General features: G+C 39.2%; 2 protein-coding genes across 5 annotated transcripts in view; one reads left to right on the forward strand and one right to left on the reverse strand.

Annotated features, from left to right (window-relative positions):
* Positions 1-4463, forward strand: part of rab6a (RAB6A, member RAS oncogene family) — a 39779-nt gene extending 35316 nt beyond the window's left edge. For all 4 annotated transcript variants that reach the window (XM_088920235.1, XM_088920236.1, XM_088920238.1 and 1 more), the window contains exon 8: positions 636-4463. In XM_088920235.1, coding sequence (XP_088776361.1) covers positions 636-700 — 65 coding nt within the window. In that variant the 3' untranslated portion in view covers positions 701-4463. The remainder of the gene's footprint in view (positions 1-635) is intronic.
* Positions 4464-9030: 4567 nt separating this feature from the next.
* On the reverse strand, positions 9031-20571 carry plekhb1 (pleckstrin homology domain containing B1). The gene is made up of 7 exons (XM_088920239.1): positions 20443-20571; positions 17693-17942; positions 16358-16510; positions 15114-15216; positions 14853-14892; positions 10565-10667; positions 9031-9826 (listed from the first exon to the last, which is right to left on the reverse strand). Exons 2-7 carry the CDS (start codon positions 17727-17729, stop codon positions 9693-9695), a joined length of 570 nt encoding a protein of 189 aa, XP_088776365.1. The 5' UTR covers positions 17730-17942; positions 20443-20571; the 3' UTR covers positions 9031-9692.
* Between the last annotated feature and the right edge of the window lie 1088 nt (positions 20572-21659).

Below are 21659 nucleotides of genomic sequence, written 5' to 3' on the forward strand. Positions count from 1 at the left end.
GACCATGGAGATCAACCTGCACTTCAAAAGAGTATCTTTATGGCTGAACCATCAGGAGCCTTTATGTGATTTTCTTTCTAAATTAACCTTCGGTGTTTTTCCTAAGGTTGTGGAAATCTTTGACGTACTAAAATACCTCTGAGTATATTCACACCCAAAGAAGGCTCACAGCCGAAACATTGTTCTCTTTCTTCTCTTTTCAGCATGGAATAAACCTATGACTTGTACCTCTGAGTATTCCTTACAGCTAAAAGCTGGGGAAGTGTGGAATTTAGTAGGAAGGAATTTTTGTTGATACCCGGGTTTTCTTGCCCTAGTTTAGCGAAGAGCTAATTATCCCCAGCTCATTTCCCAGAACACTTAAAGCAAGGTTGTTTTTTTTGCATTTTAATCCACATCTATCATCATGCAAAGGTACGTCACCTGGAATGTTCATTTGTTTAATCAGTAACAATAAATAAATCAGTTTAAAAATTTTCAGATTTTAGGAAATAGCCTTAAACTCGGTCTTGTATTGCAACAACATGTAGACTTAAGCATTTTGTAAATTAACTTTTTTTTTACAGTAAATAGTAAAGGTGTTGATTGTTTTTGGTCTTTGTATAATACAGTATCTTCCTTAACAGTTTTACCAGTGATCGACATAAAGCTTGAAAAACCACCAGAACAGCCCGTCAGTGAGGGGGGGTGCTCGTGTTAATACCTTGTATCTCATTCTTGCTCTTTCTCTCTCTGTCTCTGTCATTAAATGCCACTGCTTATCTCATTCCCATCAGCTGCAGTGTGAATATCAGCTTGTATTTTTCCCCATCAGAAAAACATCAAAACACTACATATAAAAAAAAAAGGAAAGGAATTTTTTTTTTTGTTACCATTGTTGTCTCATAAAAAAGACCCGTTAGCTTCTCAAGCACAAACAATGGACTGGAATGATGAGTTTTGTGATCTTTAAAGGGTAACGAAATTGTTGTACTGTTCCAACAGATGTCAGAGTTTCATTTTATTATTTGTGAAATAATGCACATCAAGGAGTGCAGTTGTTTTAGGCTTGGTGTGAAGAGCTGTAGTACACACCCTGGTCTTTATATCACCTTGATGAGATTAAAATAATAAACATACTGAGTTCAGTACATGGAAAGCAAACATAATGTACATTAATATGTTGAAATAACAACGTACTGTATAACATTGTAATCTGGTTTTTAAAGGGAGTATAGAGACATCATCATGGAGCAATAATTGCCTCTCTTGGTGATAGAATGCAAAGTTTATTAGGAGGCATGTATCCTTTCATCTTTAAGACAATTTTTAAATAATAAATGAAATGGGGGATGGTACTGGATATCCCTTAAATTGAGAACAAAAGAATTATGTTTGGAAAGGAGATGAAACAGTGATGGAACTATTACGGAGCATGACTCTTAAATAAAATGTTTTAACACTTTGATCACATGACCTGGTTTTCTGATTGGGATCTTTTGAAGGAAACGATATCTTCAGTTTGCCTGCCGTTTTCACCTAATACTTATTCTATATTTTTTTTTTTAAACTTGGAATCCACAGAACTGATTGAAAGTAAACTTGTATAAATGTGGGGTGTATCTCATTTAACGCGAGAGCAGGTTTTGTAAGGGAAGTATCACATTTGATACCTGACAAAATATGCAGATTTGCCTTTTTGGAAGCATTAATACTTTAGGGCTTCCACTGGTTTGGTTTTGCTAGGTTTGTAAAGTTTGATTTAACCTTCTTGAATATGACACTTTAGCTCAGATGTTTGTTGATATTTAACTTGTTCATTTAATTAACCAATTTCTGTAATATTTATTTTTACCGGATTGTTTTTTATTATTGTAATTATTTTAAAACAAAAGTCATTTAGTTTTTTTAAGTTAGTGTCTTACATTATTTTTGATCCCTTTTCCAAGAACATACTTTAAATCTTTATATTCCTGTTACTCACTGCAGATTCTACCCAGTATGTGGTACAGTGCAATGGTCTGGAAAAGTTCTAGTTTTATTTTAGTTACCTCTAATTCCTTTTCTTTTTTTAAAAAAAGAAAAGATATCACTGCTACCGTGCACAGAAGCTCATATTTGCACTGCTAATTGCAATTAGTTGTGGCACACAGTCTCTCTGTCATCCATAAAGGAACTGTATTTAGTGACTGTGCAAAATAGCTTTTTGGTAAAGATTAAAGTACTGGTAAAAAATGTGCCTGGTTGATCAGTTTCATCGCTGTCGTGATTTCCTGTTGCTATACAATTGGATGTATCCTTGTTAATAATTAAAAGATATGTCGTCCACAAACATCAAATGCTTGTAGGAGCCTTGCTTACTACACACAAGGTTCTATTATCCTTGATCTTTAACAGAAACAAAGCTGCGTATCCTGCTTGACAAGTCTTGTTATGTACTGTTGATTCCTGGCTTTCTACTGGCTTAAGAGCTCTTAACACTCTCCTGCTTCTTCAATATGGTTTTAATATACATAGTCTGGCAGCTTGGGTTTCTTATACAAAATAGTGTAAACTTTTGCTACTTTTTTGTACATTTAAAAAAAATCACCTGATAGTAAAAAAAATACAAGTGTCTAAAGCCTTTATTGTGTGCCACAAGGAAACACGATATACAGTAAATATTAAACAAAAAGTTCAATTGGGCCATTGATTTAAAAGGCTGTAGATTGTAATGTTCACAACTTAGTTTTGAAGCATGACTTTTTAATGCATATCCTTGAACACAGAAAAGAAAAAAGAAAGCTTGTTAAAAATATTTCTATCTGAACAATAACTTCTCTCTTTTCTTTCTTAGTGGAATTGGAATATGTGTGACACTTCTAAATTCTAAGCTGATATAGGCTTCTCTATTGTAATTTTGAAGTAGATGTAGGGTTTCTAAACACATCACAGTCCACTTTGGCTTGACTGTTGTGCCAGTGCAACTCTTTGTTCATTACTGATTTTCTGTATGCTTTGTCAATGGGTGTGGGCCGGTGCAGGGCAGGGGGAGTTGTGGTTTAGGAAGAGCTCTGGAGAGACGCTGGAGTGCTGATCAGACGCAATGCAAAGAAACTGGAAACTAGTTCTGTCATTGAAACATCACCAGTACCTCAGCCTCTGTTTGACAATGTTAATACCCAAAGCCTGAACAGAAAATTAAATAAAACATCTGCCTATTCAATTACCTTACTTGTGTCCTGAACTTTGTCTTCAGTTTGTGTTTCTTATCTGGAAAAAGGGTGCAAAATATTTATGCATTTTAATGGCTGATGTTACACACCTAAGCAAATCACTCATCTGAGTGAATGCCTTGAATGCAGTGAGGAGGACCATGGCAAAGAATTTTAAAATGAAGCCTTTAAAGTTATGCCTGTTTATAAATCAAGAAACTTTAATCATTGTTAAAATGCAATTTTTAAAAATCTGTTAAATCTTTCAAATCTGTTGATAGGGTAGTGAAGTGTGCAGGTGAATAAAAGTGTAAACGATTTCCTTGGTTCTTGTGAGGTCCATCAATCCCATGAGATGATAAGTTGTTTTTTTTAGGATATCCAGGGGTGTAAATAGTACTGGTTTAATGTTAAAATTTTGAAAATGGCCTCATGAATGGATTTTTTCACAAGCCTGTAGATTAAATGCAAATGGTTACAAAGTCAGCACTGTTTTTAATTTTAATCTTACAATCAGGGATGAGCTGTAATCATTTTTAATTTCCTCTGTTGCATGGTTTCCTTTCCACCTCAATGTAACTTAATTACATAAAGATTTGGAGAAGCTGTTAATCTACCTGTAGTTATAACTAAAGCCTATAGAAATATGACCCTTGAGGAATGGAAGAACTCATTTTAAGAAGTAGGGTAAATAAGGTAAAGTCATATTACACATGCAATTATTATAATTTCCATATATCATTACTGGTGCATGAACATGTTCGCAGAGATAAAATACTGGGAAATTGATCCTTTAAGTCCAACACCCTTTCCAAAGATACAGCATACAGTTCATTAGTAACAGGATAGTATGTCTGGTTTGTTATGCTCTTCCATCTTTCTGTCTCCATTGTCATCACTAATTTGGAAGCAGAATCCTTATTCGGAACCTTACTGGATCTTTAAACGTCATCAAGAATTTCCTGAGATCTTTTTTCTCTCCAACCCACACAAGATCCGTCTGTTCAGCCTGCTGAATCGTGGAGCCCACGCTGCATGTTAGTACAGGCTTTTATTTATTACTGTAGCTGAAACAAAGATGTGGGTCTTTAATTTGAAAAAGGAATGAGTAAGCATCTGTACTAGTCAGAAAAATGGAAGCATTTTGCTAACAAAGAATCATTGTTTTTGTTCCCTGCTGAAACATCTCACTTCTTTCATTGAAAAAAAAATATCTGAAAAGGTTAATAGCATGCCTGTTAACAGCTTCTAATTTTATGAAGATTAATAAAATACTTGTTGTGAAATGAATTTCCCCTTGAAGTGTTTCGTTGGCTGCTTGTCTGTCTATACATGTGGGTTTCCTGCCTTATAAGTGTTCCATTTGTAGTGTTTGTAGTAACAATCTCTTTCCAAAAAGAGAAAAGTTTCTAAAGGCTGTATAAATATTTTTCACTCAGAAAAGCTGTCAACTTTTCAAATTTAGGAACTTGTTCTTATTTATCGTGTTATCAGTAATCATATCATTAAAATCTCTTTATGCCTGAATCCAGTACCGAGAAAACTTTACCAAGTTTGTTTGACACTTATTAGTAAATATTTCATATTTTTTAATGTATTTTAGATCATAAATAATGAAATATTGTACATGGAGTTGTTTTAAGCTGAACATTTAAGAGGTCTGGAAAGAAGGATGAATAGTGAATGTATTCAGATACTGTGTTTAAGTAGAAAGTGTTGAGTTTATTTCCCCCGTGCATACTTGAATTGTCTTTGTCACTGTCTTATTAACTTTTAATTTTATATGTTCTGAGTCATGAGCTACAATTGATTAAAGAGTTGTCTAGACTGAAGAATGTTCCTCAGTTTGCATTTTAAAAGGGCTGACAGACGATTCAGACCACTGAATCCCCCTAGACATGCTAGGATAGTGTCTATTATATCATTGGCCTGGGTAGGAGGATGAAAAAAAAATCTCTCAAATCATAATCCAGACATTCATTAAGACTATGATATCTTGCTTCTTCATCTGAATCATTAGTAATGTCTTCAAGTCGTTTGGTACGGCTGTTAAGAACTGTAGCTAATTTAAAGTAATGAGACACTGTCCCTGTGTTAGCAGGTTGTCTAAATTAATACACCATCTTTTAAAAATCCTTGTTAATACACCATCTTGTAAAAATCCTTGTTACCAGTCGACAGAATGGTAGGGCCCAGATTAAATGCAAGATGAACTTCTAGAGCTGTGGCTGCATTATTCTGAGGACGTTTAAATGACCAGCTGACCAGGGGAAACTTCCTTTGCCTGCTGGCTCTTAACTAAAAAGTGCAGTGGTTTAGTGTTAATGGCTGACAGAACGTTATGAATGAGATAAGGCTTCTGTCTGTTGTTATAGGCAGTAGCTGAGATTTCTGACAGTCCTTAAAATTGTGGTACAGTGAGATAAGCCTTAGGCTATGGTTTTCTTATTGGTTGCTAGATCTTAATAACAATAATAATAATTGCTAACACTTATATAGCGCTTTTCTGGACACTCCACTCAAAGCGCTTTACAGGTAATGGGGACTCCCCTCCACCGCCAGTGTGCAGCCCCACCTGGATGATGCGACGGCAGCCAAAGTGCACCAGAATGCTCACCACACATCAGCTATCAGTGGGGAGAGCAGAGTGATGAAGCCAGTTCATTGATGGGGCTTATTAGGAGGCCATGACTGGTAAAGGCCAGGGGGAAATTTGGCCTGGATGCTGGGGTAACATCTCTAATGTCAACATTTCTTTTTTAAAACACTAAAATTGCCTGAACTATAAATCTGGCAACACAGTGAGAAACACCCTGCAAAATGTTTAACTCGCTACTCTCAAGCCAGCTTTAGTAACATCCTATCTTCTAATGTCGAAAGTAGCGGATGTATGGTTCAAAGAAATGTTTCTGAAGTTTTATATTTTCGCCCCTCTGCCGAGCATCTTTAAAAGTGGCCAAAAATAGAAAGGTGGAACAGACACGAACAGCCTGCCAGACGAATTTTGAGAGGCAATTAGTGGAGGGAGCTCAGCAGAGTTCAGACAATGACAGCAGCGGGGAAGCTGGGGAGGGGTGAGGCAGTGAAAATCACGGGCTGAGTTGAGCTGGGCTGGGCTGAGTTGGGCTGAGCTGAGCTGGGCTGGACAGCACAGCCTGGGAGCTGCGAAGCGTTTGTGTCTGCGTGGCGGTGTGGGTGTGTGTGCAGTCGTGCAGCGCCAGGGATGCCCTGGCTGGCTCAGTCAGAGGGAAGGGGAGGGGAACTTGACTGCTCTGAAAGGAGAAGAGCTGCGCTGTCTGACTGGTGGGTGCTGTTCTTACACAGCTGCTCGTCAGCTCATCCATGCTGCCAGGTGTTGGAGCACATTGAGTCAGTTTCATCTTTCCTGCTAGTCTGTTTGATCGCGCTTTTTCCAATAACTTCTCACTAACCTATAATACATGAATCTCCCCACTGATAGCTGGTGTGTGGGGAGCGTACTGGTGTGCTATGGCTGCCGTCACACTGGTGGTGGTGGTGGAGGGGAGTCCCCATTTCCTGTAAAGCACTTTGAGTAGAGGGTCCAAAAAATATGTGTAAGGAATTATTTATAATTATTATGAACACACTGGAAATTAATTCCTTTTAGCTGTGTCGGTGTGTGAGTTACAGCCACTCCAGTTGGCCAAGACGTAAGAATTCCTTAAGAACTTTCATTCATATCTGCACACCTGTCCTCGATCTTAACCTTTTACTGTCAGATGTATTTCACAGACCCTTCTAGGTTCATTTCTAAGTTTTCCATAAGAACCATGCTGTATTTAGCAAGACTGGAGTTACAGAGTATGACTATAAAGCACTAATTACAGTACTTACGAGTTGGCTGCTTGAGATGCAATCAGCAATTGCATATTAATATATAATTGTGCACCTTCATTGCTGTCGTATTTGAAGTGGTAATTATTTTTTATTGTCAGCTACTAAAATACTGTATCATATTTCCGTACAAGGCCAGTGCCAGGACTTTATTTGATTGCTGAATTAGTCACCATGGGTTGGCAGTGCAGCAAGTAAACGTCTTTAAATTGCTTTGAATTCTGTACGGCAATTATAGGAATAATGCATCCAGGAGAATTTCTATTTTTCCTTTTCTTTCGATTATCAAAAATTCACTTGGGGTCACAGCAACCTGCATCTTATCCCAAATGCATAGGGTACAAGGCAGGACCATACCCTGGATGGTACACCAGTCCATCACAGGGCACCGACAGTCACAAAGCACACTAATTTAGAAACACTAATTAACATTGCAAATGTGTCTTTGGGAGGTCTGTGTAAACAGGAGGACTGAGCACGAAGCCACACAAACACAAGGAGAACATGCAGATACTGAACAAGCCAGAATTGATCCTGGAGCCTAAGAGCTTTGACATAATTAAAAATGAATTAAAATTGTTTAATTGGGCAAAAACGTGATAGACAGTAGGACAGTGGATTGAAAATGGACAGATGAGTGAATGTCGATGTGAATATGCTCCTTTTTAACCTATGTATTGGTAGCGTTACATTAATTGTTCTATAGTTGTTATCTCCCTCTAGTGGCTAATAAACGTCATGTCATGTAGTACAACCGAGGTTTTTGGAGAACGGTTTTTCTAAATATAGTCTATGAACTTGGGCTAAACACTTGAAAATTGGCTACCAGATAGATGAGCTTAATGCCACTATGTTCAGTTAGCCTGAGGGCTAAACTGTCTGCAGTCATATTGCAGTTACACAGTGGAATGTGATTTTGGCATCTTAAAACTTGGTGGTTGATTTTTATTTCCCATTTCTGAGACTCACGTTTATCACAAATTGTAACAACCTGAATTAACCTGTAACCATCCAATAGTTTGTGGTTTATTTCTAATCGAGCTGCGTGAAAATATGATTTTGTTAGAGTGTCATCTGTATATAAAGTCTGAGAACAAAATGTCATCTGGGGCTGTCTTGAATAAGGTACTCAGAAGCCTCATCTTTCACGTGCATTTAGAGTGATTCATGACAGAGTTCTAAAGGCTAAAGCATTTGAGAGCAAACTCCTGTAAGTGAAGAGACAGTGGCTCAAATCTGGTAGAAAATGGACATTGAATGCAATATCTTTCCTCGTCAGTGAGTCATTACAATTGAGGTGCAGCTGTGAGTGATCCTGCTGGGCTTGAGACCCTGCTCTGCTCTAACAGTCCGCTGTCCCTCCGCAGGCAGAGCCTTCTGGGATTCACCACCAGATGGAGGGACAGTAAACAAAGAAGGAAGCTTTATTATCCAAAGGACGACACATTCTCTCCGCCAGAGCTACTGCTGGAGTGTTTAAAAATGTTTAAAAAGCTTCTTTTTAATAAGTTGTCATGAGGCCTTCCTGGTTTCTAAGGAATCAATTAAATAATTCACTTAAAATCTATCCCTAGATCGTGAAAAGCAGTCGGGCAGTGTCCGTATGTGCATGTGAATGCTGCACACGTCTAGATCTGTCCTGGTCTGAGACAGAGGCCAGTTTTTCACAAATGTCAAATTGGTGAGAAAATGCCAGACATTTTTTAAAAACAGACACAAAAACTCTCTTTACATGGGCATCTGAAACTTCTATGAAAATATTTTTGAGTGGTTTGAACATCTGTTTACCTGACAACCTAAGTGATTTTTTTTAAATCCCTCCAATTGGTAGTTAAAACTGCTCTGTCACATGACTAATGGTCTGTGAGAAATTGAACAAAAACAAGCCTAGTTTCATTGATTAAAACACTCTGTACAACAGAAACAGCCCTAAAGTTTTTTTGACAGCCTTTATTGTAATAATGCTTTGTTGTGAAACTCACAATACAGAAATTATCGCAAATATACAGTACATATGGCTTCTCCTTGCTTTAATAAGCACAATTTTTGCATGTGTTTGAATCCATCATATAATTTTGTAAACTGTATATCGGGGGTCTTTAGAAATATTTATTGTCTATATTCAGATTATTATTCTTCAAATTTAAAGTAATGAAACTGTAGCCCAATAATTGTGAGTGTAGCACAAGAGGTTTGGTTCAAATACTTTTTTGTTGTGCTTTTAATGCCTCTCATTTAGAAATCTGCTTTGTCTTGTAATTACCTACATGAAGTGTGTACTGCTGGCAGAATATGTTTATAGTTTTCCCATCTTTTTTTTGTTGTTTCATGCTTTATCATGCTTCTCCGTGCTTTATTTTGAGTTCACTGTAAACCTTTACAAAGGAAGTCAAACTGTTTCCAGGTTCTGAAAACAACCTCACAAGGATATCATTGTTTAACACCACAAAAAGACATTCTTCCTCATCTAACAACTACGAAGCTTTGGTAGAAGCTGCTCTGTGTTCCAGTGTTTCCTAAGTCATGGTTTTCTTAGTTAAAAATGTCCCTTTTGTTGTGATCTAAGAGTTTTTAACAGCCCTGACAGCCATTTGTGAGGGGTTGCCGTAGAAGTAGCTGGCCAGTGAAGGTGCTTTACTGTAGCCTCTCGCCATGACGATCTCGTCAACAAAACCAGAATGGCATCCACATCAGAGAGCGCAGTGCCGCCCCGGTGGCCATGCCAGCCAGCAGCCCCAGAGCCACCTGCGTCCCAATGCCTTCACAGGGGTCGCTGTGAACCAGCACGTGCTGAGGGCCTGCAGGTGGAGGGAGGGAGGACATGAGCCGTTATGTCAGAAACTGTTCTTAAGCCCTTGTAGCCATTCTTGCATTCCTGTTACACAAAGAGTTGTGGGAGTGTGGAACAGCCCAGCCATGTGGTTGAAACCGATACCCTGCAGTCTTTCAAAAAATGGCTGGATGAGAGCCTTGGGTTAATTATCTACTAACAAATGAGTTAGATGGGCCAAAAGCCACCACTCATTTTTAACCAGTCTTATGTGCTTAAAAGATATGAGAGTAAATGAGGCTTAGGGTGACAATGGTTATCAACAAGTGCTTTCCCAATCCCAGAAGACATATTATATTCTTGTAGCATTAGGTGTCGTGAATAATACTGACCCTAATATAAAATTCAGTAGATAGTCCATGACTAGTATTCAGGCATGGATGAGCACGAAGGGTAAGGTTTAAGGTATATCTCGTTAAAAGATATGAAAGAAATTGACATCTTCAGGGAAGGAGCATGAGAGAGAGTAAGGTAAACGTATTTAACAGGTTAAAAGAATAACGTCAGCCAATCCAGTGCTGATGTTTGTTTTTCTGGTGTGCTTCATTTTCATTTCAATTGCGCAATCTCTCTCAATGAAGCGCTTTGGCGTGATTCTGCCGAGTTCAAAAGCACAAAGCCTCTGTGAACTAATACTCCAGCCTTTTGATTTCTGAAGTTGTAACAGCCTGACACACCGCAAAAATAAGAGAGGATGTTGAGATACCTCCATAGCCATATCCTGGGTATGCAGGGCTGATGTAGACAGCATTGTGACTGTCCAGAGGGACGGTGTGGTAAGAGTCATCATAAGGATCATAAGTGTACACCTAGGGAGACAAAGAAGTCAGAAAGCTTAGTCTTAGTCTTTTATAGAAGGAATTCAAGCTCTGCATTGAGATGATCATCTTTTTGTTCTATGACAACATTGCTGAAATACAGCTACAGCAAACAATAAATATTAAAAACCAACCTGTGGTGTAGCATTTCTCAACATAAGCAACGCAGATGTAATGTATTGAACAAAAATTCAGGAACTATTTTCCTTTTTAGGGCCCCACAGGACACCACAATTTCATTACAGCACAGTGGATTTGGAAATGGATTTAATTGCAGGAATACAGAAATAGGACTGTTGAATTTTGCAATCTCAAAATGAATCAGGACATTAGACGACTAACAAATATAGGGTTAGAGTTTGAAATGGTTGGAGGAAAAGCCTAGACATTTCATCGTCTTCAATGTCTTCAATTCAGAATCTATCCTGAACTGAGATCTCCAGTGACCTCTGTTGGTGAGATACAGCAATCAACCAGTTCCATTCTTGTCTAGCATCCAACACATATTGATTTATTCTTCTGTCTCAGAATTTTGAAGGTTAGAAAATATGATTTGCTTGTTATTGTACATTGCTGAACACTTAAAATAGCTTAACCTTTGTCTCTGCTAGTGAAGTCAGAGTTTGTTTTACTGTTTGTTTCATTTGTCTTTCCATTGTAAATGATTCCAGCTCTGATACTCTGAAGAGTTTCTAGCTGATACAGTCATAGTTGTTGATGACACGTCTGCCTGCCACAGACCTGCAGACTGTCATACCAGCAACATGAGGTAGTCCTCAATATTCTTAAAAGATTTTGTGCCCACAGCAATGGGCACACATGCCGTGTAGGGATAGAAAAGAAAAATAAATCGATTCCACGCTTCCCTCTGTAAAACTGCCTCTGGTCTGACCCCCTTGTCTTTACTGGGCTATAACGAGCTGGAAAGGGAAGGGATAGCTCAATGATAGCACACTGCCCAGGGGCACTGGACTTCAGCGCGACAGTACACAGCTTGATCAACACATTAACGGGGACACAGCAGAACTTTCCACTGTTCTCCACACCACCTGCCAGCAACTCCTTTTCTTTGGGTTGTGAAAAACTGCTGAGTTAACCCGAGACAGGTGAAGCACTTAGCCCATGTACAGTAACTTTACCCTTTATTTCCTTTATGTTAGTGATAGCTATGCTCCATTTCCCTGATTTTAAACAGCAAACAGTTTTTTTCCTTTTTGCATTCAGGATACTTAAAGGATGATGTATATTGGTAAATTATTTAAAACTACCAGGGAAAAACAACCAAAGTTGCAGTAAAACATTGCTATGAATTTACTGCCAGTTTCCACACACTCTTAGCTTGGGGCATTACCTTAGGCTGTGTGTCAGCCACACTGACACAAATTAAATGCCCTGCTCCTTAGAGACATTATATTAGAACTAGATAGAGAGCTTTCACACGTAAGCTCAAATAAGCAACTACACTCAGTAATTAAGTACAAGAGCAGATTTTTTATATATACGAGGAATCGTGAATTATTCATTAGAAGAGGAATTTAATTAAAAACATTACAAGTCTCAGAGGCACAGTGCGAATCACACCAATTGTCAAAATTACACTTCTGAGTCAGGCTCAGAAATGAACTTAAATCCAGCAGCTACCTCCTATTTTAAGTAATTATTTAAATGTCACAGAGAACAGATGGTCTTCTCGAAGACATTAGTGCATTCCTTTGATGTAATACAGCTTGAGCTGTTGGTATTCTTCTCTGACAGAAAAGGTTTAAAGATGGAAGATAAGGAAAGAGAGGCCAGGAGCTCTTGATTGTGAAGTCACAGTACCTCTTAATTTCTCAAATGTATAAGCTATTTCACCATTAAAAGATTACTTATGATTTAATTCAGATTTACATCTTTTGAACAGATCCAATTAAGGAAGACACGCACTGATATGTTTTCAGACAGGAGCAAGGAGCAGAAACATTGTTTAAACCAGGTTTGCACCTTGTCAGTTAACTCTTTGACCTAAATGGTTCAGAATTTATCCAGAGGACCATATCCAAATGTCTTGACATCCAAAGTGAAGTCTGAAAAAAGCTGAGAGCAGACACATGCAGCAGTATGTATCACACTCTCGGATGTCCCAGTGTCCCACCCCGCTGCATTACAGACTCATTACAGACTCATTCCCCTATTAATCATGATGAACGCGCAATCAGAGCTGATCACGATAAGCTTCAATGGGCCTCCCACACTGTGGAGGGGGTGGGGCGATTTAATTTCTAGTTGTTCTTATTAGACCTGACTTACAGCAATGGGGACATTAATCAGAAACGCCACACCTCACTCACATAGTGCTGTAAAATACAGTAGCTCACAAGCCAGTGGCTGTTGATAAGACTCCAGTAGGCTGAGGAAACCATTATTTTTTCTTAATGATGAAATTGATCTGTGGTCCCAGTACTACCTTTGACATATTGTTGTTGAAACTTCACAACCCACATTTTCTAAAGTTATGCCATTAAACTAAAACACAGATAGAGAATACATGGCTCAATGGTCTTGGCAAATTACTGTATGCTGAAGGATGTGTACACCAGGCAGTAGGTAGAGAAGGTAATTTCCATACCTGAGCCACATCAGCTCATTGGGCCTGAGCATGTTCCTGTTTCCGTGGCAATAAGCAGACTGAGAGGACGTGACTCCCCTCCCCCAAACACAGCTGGGAGAACTGGAGCAACTGGGGTAAAGTATCTCACCCAGGTACAACAGCAGTGTCTACAGCAGGGACTTGAACCCATAACCCGGCGGTCCAGAGACGTACCCATCACACCGCAGTGTATCCCCCACTCACAGTTGACAGTACAGTAGAGAAAATAGCTGTTATTAACAGTGAAATTCGGATTTACAAAAACATAATTCTGTGATCATGCTGTACAGCTCTGGAATAAATCATAATATGGCAGTGTCTCCAATCAGATATAACCGGGAAAGCTTCAATATGGCCATGCACACCTTTCTGTGTCAGTATTTGCACAGTTGCTGAGCCTTTTGTTCCAGAAAGCCTGTGATCATATTGCTCCCTAAACTGCTGAATCTGTAGCATAATTATCGCGTCCTTCAGTGCTCCTGTGATGTACCCATGTTGCCAGAACCTTTTTTTTTCTTCATGAACTGTACAGCTTTCCCAGAATGACTGGTCCGTGTAACTGCATGCCTGAGGGGTTGCCATCAAGGTGTTTTCACGCTAATGGGAGGCTTGATAGATTGTGAGTGCTCTGCACCGAAAAGAGTCTGGCAAGGAGCAGTGGCTGCTTGGCATGGACCCACAAGAGGAGAGGCCCAAGACAGGCACACACTTTCCTGATCCTAGCAGCCTATGCGCAGGAGCTACAAAGCAACATCCTCAGCCTTGTGACTGAGACATCATATTGTACTCTGTAATTTCTTGATCCACTTACAGACGTTTACAGAGATACACCATGATAAAGACATGATAACATTTTGTAAAACACAAAACACTATGCAGGTTTGCCACAATGGGTAAAATGGGTTTTTAAGAGCTACACATGAAAGTCCTGATAACCACTGGGGTGGTACAAGGGTTAAAGCAGTAGAGCCAAACTGATCATAAATAGTAATTCCAAAAGATGGAAGGGCAAAGAAAAATAGTTGTCAATTAGGAAAATGTCAAGTTCAATAGTTCGGAATTGAGTTGTTTTTCTTTGTGCCTCTCTTCATAAAGTCATCTCTGAAAATGTATGATCTACAGTATCACGGTATCGTTTGTATCTGTGATTTAAACTGAGATGCCAAGACAGTGCATCTGAAATTCTGTGTGACTGGACACCGTAGTAGAAAGAATGGAAATCCATGTAATTCACTATAAAGACAAATATCTAGAATAATAAAGCATCTTGAGCAGGGGTGTCTAATCATAGTCCTGGAGGGCCACAGTCCCTGCATGTTTTTATTCCAGCCCAACTCATGATGAACTAAATCAGCTGGTTACTGGCTTGACTGGACCAGTTGAAAGGCTTCTTCTAGTTTTTCAGGCACTGCTGCCATAAAGAGACCTGGGATACTTGCAGACTCACCAGCTTTCCAGGATCAAAACTGAAGATCTCTGACCTAGAGTACATAATACAGCCTCTACAGTCATAATGTTCATCAAGGAAAGAAAAAGCCAATTCTTACCGGATTTCTCCTGGCTTCTAGCAGCGCCAGCTTCCATGCTCTGTGAACAATAAAATCCAAAAAATATCTCAAGGCAAGACGACAAATGAAGCCAAAACTGCATTGAATTAAATGAATTTGGTAACTACAGCACAGGGGACCTAAGAAGGCTTTTGCTGTCAAGGTAAGACACACATAATCCTAAGCAACGTGATTCTGTCAGGTGAACCTGTTTCAGTCTGTCTGTTTCCTGTCAGGAAGTCGTAGATCAGGAGCACTTACAGCGCCTCGTCTTCGCTGTCAGCACACAGCGCCAGCCTGGAGCCGTCCTTCAGGTACACCAGTACCAGGCATTCCCTTGGCCTGCCCTCCGGAGGGTCCACACCTGGCACGGGCATGTGGACAGGTGAGGGAGTGGCCTGGTCTATTACAATTCTCCACTTTCGCCAACAACGAAAGCCAACATCAGGTTTCATACCATGGATCTCCGAGGACTGAAGGCAGTGCTCGGGCCAAGACAGAAAACAGTGTCCCTCCAAACAAACGTTTCTATTGTACTCTGAAGAGCTTGATTTATTGGACACATATTGAATCCAAGAAAGAAGTGCAGCATGTGACAATCAATATATATAATCTATATATTTTATAAAATATATCATTACCATCTCTTAGATGTTTTTTTTTGTATTTAGTAGTGCATCTATATATGGAAACAGAGTGGATGGTGGGAAGTACTGTTACCTTTAGCAACCTTAATTTGTTTTGGCACCCTGTGTGTGGAGTTTGCATGTTCTACTGTGTTGGCATGGTTTTTCTCCAGGTGTTCCTGCTTTCGCCTATGGTCTAAATACAGACTGACTAGTAAATTAGGTCGATAAATGTCTCTATATTGTCTGTCCCTGTGTGTGTATGTGAGCCCTGCAATAGACTGGTGTCCCATCCAGGATGTGCTAACTTGCCTCATGCCCTATACCTGCAATAGGCTCTGCAATGCTGCAGCCATTACCAGAATGTATTTATCTCAATGCGTTGATGGATATGGATAACTGTGACCAGTATGCCTCCTAGAAAAAAAGTACTTTGTTGCTTGAAAATGTATTCTAATTAATTGGGTCGAAGACGGTCCAATATCTATCAGTGGTACACTAAGATTTTTAAAGCTCTCCATTTAGAAAGACTGAGTGCAACAGTGAGTGGAAATGAAAAGTAATTTTTCTTAAAATGTGGCTGGTTTTCTTGGCTTGAGTCCCTAATGACTGTCAGGTATAATTGGAAATAGGCAAGTGTTTCTGAGCTAGAATAAATTAGGTACTATTTAAGGTATACAGAGCGCAAGACACTCTGTTATTTATCTGCTTCATTAATTTTCTTTTGCTTTGGTCATTTTTTAATTGTTTCTAATGTATGATTTTTCCTTATATATGTTCTTTTTTTCTGTTTCAATATTGAGAAGCTACTAAGATTTTCCTGAAAGAAATAAGCGTAGTTAAGACAGAGGATTTGAGGATCGGCTGTGCGTATCTTACCTGCACATTCAAGTCCAGCCTTAACAGCGACACATTTATGCTTTAAGCGGACCCTGTTCTCATAGTCTCTCCGGCTCTCGTCTTCGTAATACAGCAGGTTTCCGTCCACCCACAAGTCGAACCAGTTTTTCTTCCAGCGCCGGAGCACGGAACCTTGAAGAAGAACGCAGGTAATGCTGTCAACTTCTGAGTAATTATCCATGTGTGCCGGTGACAAAGCCATCGGCTGAAAGCCTGCTGCTTGGGCGTGAGACACATCTTTCCATCGGTTTTATCCAGCTCAGGGTTGAGGGGGAACTGGAGCCAATCCCAGCAGGCAATGGGAGCAAGGCGGGATACACCTTGGGCAGGACGCCAGTCCATCGCAGGGCAGGTAGACACCCCAGGGACAATGGTTAAACTGACAGTAAGTCTAAGGACTGTGGAAGAAAATAACAGCACCTGCAGGAAACCCACACAATCACGGGCTGAACATACAAACTCCACCCAGATAGAAACCCAGGAATTGAACCCAGGGTCCCAGTGCTACAAGGCAGCAATGCTAACCACTGCGTCAATCGTGCCACACACTAGTCTATTTCTTGATAAATGACTAAAATTACGTAATCTCCATCCCTTTGGGTGATGTTGCTGGCTGGCTTCCTCCTTTATTATTTTTCTTCAGTCTTTGTCACAAATAAGTAATAGGATTAGCATCAGGTCATAAGGGTGTCGGTTTCATAACTGATGACCCTCATTTTTTACATTCCTTTAAACTTAATGGAGCTATCACCCTTCCCAAGGTTATAACAAAATACTCATCCTATGATGACTGAATTTTCATGACCATTATAGGAATAACAAAAGTAGTATGACTGATATTTTCTGATTCACATCCTTTCATTATATAACTACTGTAACTTTGTTTGTATTAAGAGGCATTACAATATGTAACAAATGTGTACTGGAACCAATAGCACGTGATGTGTTTAGATTGACTGTCAGTATATAATTCATCCTTACAAAACATATCTTGTGTCAGCCTTTACCTTTGTTTAGAAAATTTACATGAATGAAATTTTCAAAAACGATATTCTTATTTTTGGTTTTTAAAAACCCCTTATGTTTGGTATCATGTGCCGCACTGATAGAGTATAGAGTTCTCTATACGAGTTGTTTTACATTATCTGAACTTTATGTTCTATTTCTTTTTGTGGTACTACTTCATGTTTTCTTATAGCTTGTAGAGCAATAATGTTCTGTCCCCTGTTGTTAATTAAGCATCAAACACTTCAGCTAGAGGAAAACTAATCAAAGCGGTTAAGACAGTTAACGATAAAATAAATGACTACTTACTTTGTCTCCAAAGCCATCCTGACCTCATGAGAGCCATTTGGGGAAATTATACCCAACGTTGGCTTTAAAGTGTGACGATGAACAGTGGGAAACGTGTCGGGAAGATCTCCTTTTGATGTTGATGACTATTCTAGGGTTTTGCTCCCTGGTTGCACAGTTCTGCTAATTAGGGAAATGGCCCAAGAGAAGGAAGGACTGCGACTCTTTGTTTTCTTCTGGGTCTCTCTGAGGCGATGTCCCTTTAATCTCGCTGCTGACACGTGGGATAATGCGGGATTAGTGACCTGCATTAGCCTGTGGACATTGAGAAAAGCCTGGAACTTTCCTGCACAAACAGCCCTGGTCTTCCTCCGCAAGTTCCAGATTTAGAACCAACGTCTGTTTTGTTTAGAGCTTCCATTCAGATTTCCTCGCTAACCGTAGATCATACACACTAAACCTAAAAGCATTCGAACAATAATGTCATATATTTCAGCCCCAATTTAGACATACTTTATTTCAATGCTTTTACAATACATTTGTTTTGGGAGAGGCTGGGCCATTTCTCATTTTTACTAATGCACTGACTGCGTGTTGATGTAAAATATTTTGGTAGGTAGATGTGGTAAATGCCTCTGTGCATTGGATGTTAACCTGAAGCACATGACCTTGGTATGGAACATGAAATAAATGAAACAGTGAATCAAATTGACTTTAAATTAGCACTCAATCTATGGAAAGTGTTAGGCATTCTTAAAATTGCATTTTATATTAGAAGTTACTTATATAGATGTAACTCAGAGTGTATTTTTGTTTAAGGCTTTGTAGGCTATTAGGTTTGGAAATAAAATGGAACTTACAGTAAATGGAAAACAAAGACGTGACTATGAAAGATATGAAGATGAAGTTAAGTAATTTTAAACAAATACAAATCCCAGCATGCACTGTATGTGCAGTAGAGACCACCTGAGATACAGAAAGAAGACAAGTCTTGTAAGGTTGGGTCATTAAGCTCTTATGTTGTAAATCCCTGACTAATACAATTCAAATGACTCATCAGGTTGTCACAAATACTGGACTCACATGACCACGTTCCTACATTCTTGATGACTTCATCTGTTACTATTTTGTTCCATTGGGGCATTTTAGAGCCATTTCTATAGTCAAGGTAGCTTAAAAATGATGAATACACTAAGCAGAGGCCAATCAATGTGCAGCAAAACCTAGGGCAAATCAAGAGTGCAGCTCTGCAAAAATAAGGAAAGAACACTACCTGACTGTGTCATCACTGGAGTCCACAAGGCAATATGTTGAAGCTGTTGTACTGTAAATGAAGTTTTACCACACTTTTTAACAAGGTACCAAACACTGAAGACTCCCAAGTATTCCAACACTACAAATCCAGTTATTCTGTTTTAGCAAACTGTCACACCATTTCATTTCCAGTGTGCAGAACATGCAGTCTGAACTATTATTCCTTCTTTTTTGCAGAAAACCCCCCCGAAAAGGGCTCTTTTACCCTGAGAGTTTAAATTACTAGATGTTTATATCATTGGAAATAACTTGTGTGTTGAGGTTGATAATAAAGATATAGAATATTAGAGGGTTTATCACAAGAGGCTCTAAATGTGTATCTTACTGTAATATTCCATAACTTTTGCAGATTTAGTGCTGCAAAATAAAAGACTTATGTATTTAATCTTCAAGGAGTCTACACCTAGTCGGTATGATATCGTAATGTCTTAATGTAATCAGTGCTGCCATTCAAGTGGTATTAATTGTTCAGCGGTCAGATCTGTGGCATGCTCAAGACACACAGACAGCCACAGCTCGCAGCTTATCAAATGTATCCTTGACTCATGTCCCCTGCTGTGAATCTGGTTATTCTTTCAGGATATCTATGGTTTGCTTGATTTCAAACGTCTGATGTCCTGAACAAACGGAAAGGTCAGACTTTAGAGGTCTCTATAGAGAATAAAATTGTGGGCTGTCTGCCTCGTTTATCCATTTCTGGGCAGAGGGCCAAAATAAAGAGATCAAAGGGTTTAGGCCTTTAGCACAGTGATGAAGATTTTTCTTTTGTAGTACACATCTCTGTCACAAGAGGACGCTCACCAAATGCTCACTCAGACCTCGTAGAAATTGCCAAAGCCGTTCGTTCGTTGCCAAAAATAATGAGATTAATAAACACCATAGAGACTTACCTGGATTATTTATTTAAAAAAGGTGCACTTTACGCCGCTCTGTGTGTTTTGAAGTCATTATTGGATTTATAATTAAATCTAAAATAGACAAAAGTTAAATATGCTCAAAGGGACTGTGGATTTTCTGTGCAGAACACACACTGGCAATTGATTCTATTGTTGTTGCAGTGTGAATTCCTCTGCAGGAAATAAATCTCAAAATCCGCTTCCGTTATTGACCACACAGGGGTGATAACGCATATTGGTCTATTGTAATGGCTCTAAAGCCTGAAAAAAGCTAAATTTACCGTCATATCTATGTCACAATATTTTGAGTCAGGTCAAACGTGGCTTCAGTTTTGCATTTTTTTGCTAAACTTAATCAAAACATTCACGTCTAGATTAACTGAATTGCTCTTAAACGATGTTGAAGATTTTTTTTACGGTATTAAGTCTTGATTAAATCTGCTTGATTTAAGTCTCTTAAAATCTGCCCGATGTGTTATGAGTTCAGTTGATTGCTCTAATAAACTGTTTATGATCTCCCAATAACCACTCTGAATCTGAAAACGTCGGGGTTTGTCTCACCTGGGCACTGCGCTTGCTTTCTAGTCTGATAGTATTTCTTTTCTGCAACAGACCCCATTAGTCATGTTTGGATGAGATAGTTAACAGCCACATTTTGGTATTTTCAGATATTACAAATATGTGCGCTCTGCTTCAAACGTATTTAAAGGGTCGCTAGAAATATTATTTTTCAATCTGCTTTACGAAGTGCTGGCGCACCTAGCCGTAGAGGGTGGCTGCTTTTCAATTGATTTTGTCCCTGCAAAGACCACTGCAAGCACAACCCATAAGCGATGTGACCGCTGGTGCAGTATACGTTCTTCCAAGATTGATGATGATGATGATGATGGATAAAATAAATTTAATAAAATTTGTTTCAGCTCTCAAGTACAATAAAACGTTAAGTAGATCACTTATCTGGCCAAAAATGGGGTGAACTGAAAGAGTCTACACCCTGTGTCCTCCTTACTAGACTCTGTTTCAGGTTTTACATACAAAAAGTATTGGGTCCTATATATCCTAATTCTTCATTCTCAGTCACATAACCGAACCCCTAATTGACTTAATAACACGATTTACGTGAACCCATTAACTGTTTCCCCTTCCAGCTTTGGCGAAGAAAAAAATAACTTGCAAAGGTTTCAGCCAAGCAGTTCACTAGTTCAATGAAGGATTCAATGAGGAAAAAAGCTCGAGTGGGATGGAGCCCCTGTTCTAGAACAGAATGTCTTCTAACATCCACCCGGGACGTGGTTCTTTTTTTCACGATCAACGTCCGCGTCATGGATCCTCTGACACATAATACAAAATGGCCATTAAAATGAAACACATATATAACATGGCTGTTCGTCGCAAAACGAACTAATTTCATGCTTGGGGAGGAAATTTCCCAGGCTATAAAAAAAGATCAGTGTCACACTGAAACACTCCTAGAAAGACTACTAAAGTAATATATTAAAAAAACAAGCTCAACATCATTGTCCCACTGATTAAAAATGATGCACACAGCAATTTGCTTGAAAGGCGCTAGTTTCCCCAATGTCCACGACCACTAACGTCACTAGTGTGCGCCATGATACGCAAAGGAACAGAGAAGGGGGAGGGGGGGACAGTCTCTGTTTGTTCGTGTAATTTAACGTCACAGAGAAAAGGTCCTCCTCCAATTTGCTTGCTTGCTTGCCCCCCCCTTTCCTCTTCTTTCTCCCCCCTCCCTCGCCTCTCGGTATCCCCATCCCCCA

The sequence above is a fragment of the Atractosteus spatula genome, chromosome 7 (genome assembly GCF_055471065.1).
Source record: "Atractosteus spatula isolate fAtrSpa1 chromosome 7, fAtrSpa1.hap1, whole genome shotgun sequence".
NCBI lineage: Eukaryota > Metazoa > Chordata > Actinopteri > Semionotiformes > Lepisosteidae > Atractosteus > Atractosteus spatula.